General features: G+C 34.3%; 1 protein-coding gene across 1 annotated transcript; it reads right to left on the reverse strand.

The window, feature by feature from the left end:
• Positions 1-7034: 7034 nt before the first annotated feature.
• Positions 7035-8682, reverse strand: LOC107604758 (L-Ala-D/L-amino acid epimerase-like). The gene is made up of 4 exons (XM_088489277.1): positions 8258-8682; positions 7649-7676; positions 7281-7350; positions 7035-7198 (listed from the first exon to the last, which is right to left on the reverse strand). The coding sequence occupies exons 1-4, from the start codon at positions 8680-8682 to the stop codon at positions 7035-7037; spliced, it is 687 nt and encodes a 228-aa protein (XP_088345403.1).
• Between the last annotated feature and the right edge of the window lie 248 nt (positions 8683-8930).

Genomic DNA, 8930 nt, shown 5'->3' on the forward strand with positions numbered 1-8930 from the left:
TCAATCTCAATCCTTAATACTATACTATCAACATCAATATTTCAATTCATCAACAACCCAAATTATCAAATCATCATACATCATCATACAACAATTCCAACAACCAATTTAATTCAATCATATCCTATGGGTCACTAGCCTAAGTGTCCAGAAATATTATATATTACATAGAGGAAACCAAAACCATACCTTGGCCGATTCCTTATATGAACCAAAACTCAAAATTGAGCACCCAAAGAGCTTCCAACCACAAGCAAGCCACCAATGTAACTCCAACAAGCACCAACAAGCTCCAAACTCACAATAATCAAACTATATATGCATAAACCATCACAAATCAACCTAGGGTTCCATTTAAACATAATATCACAAGGATTTAATGTCTCTTACCTTTTCCAACAGATTTGATAGCCAAAATCCAATGCTAAGCAAGGATTAGAGCAAACCTAAACATCCAAAATCACAAAAACTCATTTAATCAAAAGCTCTAAATACCCAAAATTTTGAGGAGAGGAACTGGGAAGATTTTGAACTTTCCTTACCAGTTTCTTATATGGGTTTTGTAGAGCTCTTCATAAGGAATGCGTAGGCGCAAACGGTGCGGCGATCGGAGCTCTATAGCTCAAGATATGAGCTTGGGAAGAAGATGATGAATAGTGCCAAAGGAGGGTTTCTTCTTCCTCTCTTCATTTCAGCATGAGTGTGGGTGTTTTTAAGTGTTGTTGCTGATTTGGTTCATTAAATGAACCTTATATATGTTGGGCTTGGGCCCAACTTGGGCCCAGTCCAACCCGTTAGCGTTTTTATCCCGTTTGACCCAACTTCGGGACAAACCTTTAAAATTAACGCCCGATTTTCCATTTCTAATATTTTTCTAAAGTTTTTTACTGTTTTTACTTTTTCTCGTGCGGTACCTGGAAGACTTGAACCGGTTTAACTGCCGGTTTTTCACAGTTTTTTTTTGCAGAAAACACATTTTTTGACTCGTAAAGACCTACTGAGCCCAAAAATCATATTTAAATCCACAAATTCTCATCCTAACTTTCTGGAATCTAATTTGGGCATTTAAATGATTTTATTCGTGAAAACTCCAGTTCTTACACTATAAATTTGATGTCAGAAAAGTTTTCTGCTTTCTATGTTTTAACAGTGAGAACCTTCATATCCTTTTTCAAAGAACTCTAGGACTTGGGTTGTCCATCTCTTTCAAATACAACATTCACAATATCTAGGCCACATTATTCACCATTTCGGGATTCAGTTGGTTTTGGGGTTTCTCCCTTCACGATCTTCATCATCCTTTTGCCCCCGAGGCAGCCTTGCATGCTGTACAAATCCAGGGAGTTTACCATCCCAAATTGCCTGCTCCAAAGCATCCTTAAAATTAATGCAATCCTTAGTTCTATGCCCATGGGATTTATGATAATCACAATGTTGTGATTTTTCCAAAGACGCACGAGATATGATTTGACAAGGCTTAGGAAATATACACTTTTGGAGGATTTGTTGATATACTTCAGCTATGCAAGCACTCAATGGGTATAATGATTAAACTTTAGTTTTGGCAAATGAGATCAAGGAGGCTGGTTTGAAGGATTTATGGAGTTCTGGCCTTTTGAGGGTTGAGAAGTCCAGATTTTTTATTTAGTAGAGATAACATTGCTAAGATCTTCGTCCTGCATATATTCCAAAGGTATCTGTTATATTTCCTCCATACACTTAACGTCTTTTGATGTCAGATGGCATCTAAAATCTCCTTCTAAGTATTAACCTTAGGTGTTCAAGTATTAACCTTTACAAGCACTTTATTAAACAGATTGAGGTAAGCCCTAATACTCTCAACACATTGCTCCATTCCAAGCAATGAGATTGAATGTTTTTCTTGTGCCCTTCTAGTGGTAAAGTGAGAAAAGAACTTATACTTGATATAAAAAAAAATAAGAGATAGAATTCGAAGGAACTAAGTCAAACCACACCATGTTGGTCCATATAGTGTCGATGGGAATGCCTTACAAGTAAGCATCCTCTACCCCCTCCAAATTCACCATGTTGGTCCATATCGTGACTTTTTTATACTTCATATCTGTCGACTTGTCAATATTTTTAGGAAGCCAAACTTGTAAAACATGAGAGGACAATAGGTTTTGGCCGATTATCAGGTGCTCTCGACTCTACATCTACCTTCTCAAGCTCTTACTTCTTGATGTCGTTCTTCTTCTCTTGGACTGTAGTGAGCGAGATGCAGTTTAGGACTGTCTACTGATCTCCTGAGTTGTGTCCCTTTTTGTCCTTCAAGGAAAATCATACCTTCTATTACATGGTGAGGGTGAGCATCATCGATCATCGTTCCTACTAGGCAACTGTTGGTCTCGACTTCGATGTCGTGACATGTCATCACAACTTCTAGACTTAGATAGATGAAACCTTTCCAGTAACTGATGTTGTAATCGTTGAACGTGATGCCTCATTTCCTTCATAGCGTGCTCATAATTATTCCTGAGACTGGCAAAATGGTGCCCTTTTGCATTACGTCCTTGACGACACCCCCATCTAGGTAGATTTTACGATTTTGATGTTAAACATTGTTATCTTGGTCAGGAGTTATATCAGTCTCATGCCTATCGGACTCTTCCCTTCTTTCATGATTGGAAGTTATGGGTGTGAAACATTCAAATTTGTGTTAACATCTAGTCAACCATAGTTTTCAGCGAACAGATGAACCAAATAGTGAGACAGATGGTCCGAGCCGAGGAGATGACGGAGAGCCTCCTTTCTACCAATGCTTATAGTTAGGCCAGAAAGAAAAGCTATAAAGACACTCCGATACTTATGTTAGTAAGTGTTTTAGTTGCAAAGTATTTTTTGTATACCTACCATTTCTATGTTATACATTGTCTTTATATTTGTCTTAATTAATACGTTAATGGTAGAATAACCTTTGATTCGACTTACTTTGCTCTTTATATCTTGACGTTATGATATCTTTATATTTAATCCCTATCTCATCAGATTCTAAGGCAACTATTCCTTTTGTTTCCTTAATTTATTCTTTGGGATCTTGCCAAATCATTGGGCCTTACTCGGTTTTTCGGATATTAGGGTCTTGTATGTAATAGTTACATTGTTGTTATATTTAAGATATAATTATAAGAATTTAATTTTGATATATTGTCACTGTAAGGTAATTTTACATTATATTGACTGCTTGAATAATCATTTAAAAGAATAAATGTGATTGAATAATTGTATATAATATTTTACACTATTAATACATTAAAATTAACTTCTAATTGTAATTATAATAATATAAGAAAATAGAACATATCATTATAATTATTGAAAATATATGACAAAATAATTTAAAATTATTGAAAAAATTTAGTATAGCTAATCATTAATTCATATCATACACAACTAGAAAATGGATTAATACAGACAGATTTACAGACAGATTTAATCTTTATTACAGACGGATTTTTAGTTAACGATAAAATTACTGACGGATTTTGTCCCTCTGTAAAAGCCTCGTCGGAAATTATTTACCGACGGAATTTTTTCCGTCGGAAAATTACCGACGGATTTTTACCAGTTACCGACGGATTTTTCCTCTGTAAATTCTCCATCCATTTCCATGAGCCGTCAAACTTTCTGACGAATTTTTCGTTGGTAATTACAGACGGATTTTCCGACAAATTTTCCGTCTGTAATTTAAACCTTAAAAAATCATCTCACACTCTGAATACAGACAGAAAATCTGTCTGTAAATCCGTCAGTAAGGTAAAATAATTTTTTTTAATTTTTCTATTGCAAAATAAATACTTTATATTTGTTTTCTAAATTTACTCTATCAAACACACTGTAAATTGAAAAAAAAGAAAGCCAAAAATCACATAAATAAACATAATATTCATTACATGATACCTATAAAATTGGGTGTTATTTTTTAACACCATTATCCAATATCTCACTGTCTCAATAAAAAGATACCCCAAAATTTCTTTTAAACTACAAAAGAGAAGGACAGGACTTTCAGCCTAAATTTTAAAACTATTTCCTCATCATGCTCTCTTTAAAGTTTAAACTGTCCAATCTAATCTGAGTTACATGATTCTTCACTCCATGGTAGACTCTTGTGTGGCTGAAACTTGAAAGTATTTGTTCATCTACTTGTTCTTCTTTGATTTGTTTGCATTGGACTGAGCATATGCAGTTCCCTGGTATCAAAAAACATGACATGGACAGATTTCAGAAGGCTAGCAATGTTTTATAGGATTAAGAAAAAGTGAAAGAGGATAACAAAAGCCGAATTAGATGCACGAAGAGCTGAAGTCTTAGCCAAAGTAGCAAGACTCATACAGAGACAAATCCATACACATTTAAATAGAAAAGAGTTTATCACCTTGAGAAATGCTACAATTTATATCCAGAAAATTTGGAGAGGTAAGCTGTCTTCTCATAACTTTCTATCTTCACATAAATTTGGAGATGTATGCTGTCTTCACAGAACTACTAAATAATTAATAGAAGATCCAACAGTAATCTTGAAGAACATTCAAATACAAACCTCACCATGAATAGATCTCAATTATAAGGCAAGTGTGTACAATTACACAACACGAAGCCCATGTAAATGTAAAGCCAGATCACAGATTCAAATTACATGCACATATCAAAATTGTAGCTGATAGAGAAGCCTAAAATAAATATCGAAGTGCGGGATTGTGAGGAAACAAAAGGATTACCATGTCTACGTTCGATCTTTGAAATGACGGAAGTGATTATTGTCTCAAATTGAATCTGACAAGAAAACAAAGTCCGTAACAGTATTAGGAGCCATGAGATCAGATCATGAGACGAGAAGAATGTGCAGTGAGGGCAAGTTAATGAAGAGCTCAAAGAGAGAATATAGAAAATAGAAAGAGAAATAGAGGTTACCGGGACAGGCCGCTTCATCATTGCTAGTAGCTTCAAAGCATCTGTCCTGATTTCCATAATGTTGTTCTGAATATGTAGGAATTAAGTTGTCAATAACAATGTTTAATAAAAGATAGTTAAACTAAGGGCCATTTAAACGAAAAGAGAATACAAAAGGAAGGCAGACAAAAGCATTTATACCAGAGCAGACATAGCGAATGCAGGTGGGAATGCGCAAGCTCCTTAAACTAATCATAGTCTCCTTCAAAATTGAACTGCAATAGGATAAGAAACACTAATCTATTATCATTAATTATCCTACTTAAAAGAATAAATAATCTTACACAAACTTGGTACTAAAACACTTTAGACATGATTACTTGGCCTTGTACTGGTTCATGAATATTCCAAAAGACATAAGTCTGAATCACATTTAGTCCTCATTCTTTGGCTTTCTTGAAAATGTTTGGCCACATCTAATCAAAATAGATGAAAGTATAGCAAATGAAACATATAGTAAATCTCCATGTCCTTGTCAAAATTAAAAAATAAATTATACTCACATTATTATATATATATATAACAACTTTTCGTTTATTAATCAAAAATAGGAGTAACATTATTATATATACATAGACAATATGGCAAGTATGCATGTGTACCTCAAGGGGGCACATATAACATATATTTTGGAATGGTTGGGGCTTCTCTGCATCACAAGTGGAATTTAAATCCCCACCTGAAATATTGTTATTTGTGGATTAAGTTTTTAGTCAAGTAGTTTGATTGCTTTTTGTTTCATTTCGTTTCATTTTATTTGTATTTGAAGGCAACATAGGAAGCATGAAATTACAATCGTGTTATTTAAACATTTAAAAATAAATATTTGTAAAATATTTAGCAATATTTAATAGTAAAAATTAAAGTGTAAAAATACATCATATATAAAAATTTAAAAGTGATCAAATAAATGTCAATATAAAAAATATTAAGTTATTAATATTTTTTTTTCTTGTCTTATATTTGACAAGAGAGTCATCTTAGTAGTTATAAGGGAACAACCAAGAATTATTGAAGTAATATAGAACAACTCAAAGAAAGAATTAAGAAGTTGAATAAGAGAACAATAGATTAACACTAAAAAGTAGAAGCATGAAAAGAACGACCTGGATTCCTACTTAATTATATCTTTATTAAGAACTTTATAAAGATGAGCATATGCCAACTCAAATGGTAACTGGAGGCATATTATGCTGATGATAATGAGTGCATCGTTCCTGATTCACAAGAGACGATTAAACCACTCATATTTCGTGAACACTTTCTTTCGCTTCACTCTATGAGCCTCGAGTAATTTTACGAGGTCCAAGGGGTTCTATCCGGGTTAAGCATTACCCTTCATGCCAACAACCTTGTATTCTTCATCAACTGCATTTCCATAGGTAATAAGCCACCTGCAACACCAGACCACAGAGAAATGTGTGAAGAATCGCAGAAAGCGAAGGCGTTCATATCAAATTGAATGTGCTGATCCCGAGAGAAGCAAGACATACTATGTAAAAGATATTACCTGGCTAAAAGTGCAGCATTTTTCCATTTCCAGAACTGAGAAAACGTAATAGCCCGTAGTATGACCGCAATGAAGAAAGCAGGGAGCACTACTAAATTTGCTGACCTAAATGTAATAAGGAAGTCTGAAGTCATTAATCATTCAAGTATGTGTTTTGTGTCATGTTCAAGTCCAGCCAAACTGAATCCTGAAAATGAATTAAGAAAGTGATGCTCCAACTTTATGTCATGTTCAAGTAATGCAGAATCTAAAGTAAAAATTAATGGATATGTAAGTGAAAAAACACCATGCAAAGGAAAGATTTGCTTAATAATGATCTCTGATTCCAATTTTGGAAGGAGATGCTCTCCGACTTCCCAATGGATTTCTCTTCTATTGAATTTAAGGATTCTACTTGATTTGCTATTGTTTACCTGCATATTCAAGTTACAACAAGGATGTAAACATTGTTCATTATTCATCACAAGAGCGCATTTGCTAATAAGTACAACTAAATAAACAAACAAAAATTTGGTATTAGTTTATAGCTAATGCTGAAGCACATTCCTGATTAGGACCATAATCGAAAACTTGATAAACGGCTATGACAAGAACTCACAATACCGTGCATTAAGCGGCAGTAGCATTGAAAACATTCATACCAACTAAAGAGTGAACCATCTGGCTGTTTGATAAAAGCATCAACCTCCACCATATCAAATTGCAAATCCATACCTGCAATTGAACATGAGATGCATTAACATAAACAATGAAGCACCGCATCATTTCATCATGCTAGGTTGCAAATTTATTTTACCAATGCGAGTTCTTTTCATGATTCTTAGTTCAGCTACAGCCCTCCCCAATGTCTCCAGAGGTGCAGCCACCTTAACAAACAACAACTAAGTTTCAAATACTCAACAAGAAGCTTAACTTAGACACAACTGAAAAAAAAAATAAGAATCACAAAATTGCTTGTTTGGTAAATGCAAATACAATGCTAAAAGACATAATTCTTTTCTACCTTGTCTCTATCTCACATTATAATTATAGAAATATTTCAAGAGAAATCAATCAATCAATCATATTACCATAACAGAGGACAAGAAAAGAAAATAAAATAATGATATTCTGCCACAGTATATATATGAAGAATTAAGAAATTTGAGAAAAAATTGTTGTAACCTTGAAGAACTCATCAGAATTGCCAATAACTCTGTCAACAACCAAGCTTGCATTCTTAAGCTCCCTGGCAAAGACATTGCTGCAATCAAAGTCTTCATCTCCTTTAAGAACCGCCTCTCTCTTGGGAATCACCACACAAATCTCAAATACCAATTCCACATTCTCTTTCATTTTCCAAATCCCAGTGAAACAAAACAAAAATTCCCCTCCTTCAACAAGTATTTCCAAGAAGGGATTTAAAAAATAAAGAATGAATCTTTAAATGAATGTGAAACTCAAATGGCAAGGCATTCTAAGAAAGTCATAGAATAAAATAATAATAAAATGGAAAGGGGCATATGAAAGATAATAGTTTATTCTAAGAAAGTCATAGAATAAATTTTACAAGTCTCGTTTCATTTCCTTAATTACCAATAATAAGAAGGATCATAGTTAATTCAAAGCCATATGAATTCATGTAGCAAAGGTGCATGCAAAACCTCCCTTTCAAAAGTAAAAAAGGAAAACATTAGAATGAGTAGAAAAAATTAATATGATGATGAAGATGAAGAGTTTAACTGAATGTCACTCACAGAAGCAAATTCATGGCCAGGAAGAATAGCAACAATGTCCTCCAACATGGAACCCAGTGTCAGTGAAGGACATCTCCTGAGAAAGGCACATGCCTCAGAAGCCTTGGCCATGGCAGTTTTCTGGTCCTCAACAGTAACAAAAGGCAGAATTGGTGCCTCACCCCAACCCACAGAGCCATTGCTGAGCTCAATTCTAACGGCCACGTTCTCTACCATCTCCAACCTTGATGATGCAATGGTAAAAGGTGCAATCAAGGGCACGTTCAGTGGCCTGTTCTCTGCTCTGTGCACATCAACAGTGAAAGTTTCTATCAAATTCTTGAAGCCAAAGGTGATGGCCGCTGCTGCTGTTGCAGGTGCAGAAGAAGAAACCATGATTTTAGAGAATAAAGCAGCAAAGGAGCAATAAAAAGACAAGGAGGTTTCAATTGTTATCAACAATTTCTTTTGTGAATGAAACATATCATGCTCCAAGCTATAGCTTTAACTGTTACACAATGATCCATCATAACAGGGAATTGTTTCATAGAAGCTGCAATTCTTCCTCTTTAATTAAAGTAACAAAAGATATGTGATTTATTTGTATCTAAACCCTAAACCTATTGCAAGCGCTAACTTGATTTTGACCTAAACATCAAGACTGAAATCACGACCAATAGATAACAAGAAATTACAAGTTGATATCAATTCTGAATGAAAAAAATAGAATC

This window comes from Arachis ipaensis, chromosome B6, assembly GCF_059453495.1.
Source record: "Arachis ipaensis isolate K30076 ecotype BB chromosome B6, ASM5945349v1, whole genome shotgun sequence".
In the NCBI taxonomy this organism is placed as follows: domain Eukaryota; kingdom Viridiplantae; phylum Streptophyta; class Magnoliopsida; order Fabales; family Fabaceae; genus Arachis; species Arachis ipaensis.

Excerpts from the sequence above, each read along its gene's own strand:
- LOC107604758 (XM_088489277.1), bottom strand. The coding sequence starts at position 8,682 with ATGTTTCATTCACAAAAGAAATTGTTGATAACAATTGAAACCTCCTTG. Across the intron at positions 7,351-7,648 it reads ATTCTGATGAGTTCTTCAAG|GTGGCTGCACCTCTGGAGAC; the intron begins GTTACAACAATT and ends TTGTTTGTTAAG. Across the intron at positions 7,199-7,280 it reads CATGAAAAGAACTCGCATTG|GTATGGATTTGCAATTTGAT; the intron begins GTAAAATAAATT and ends GTTCAATTGCAG.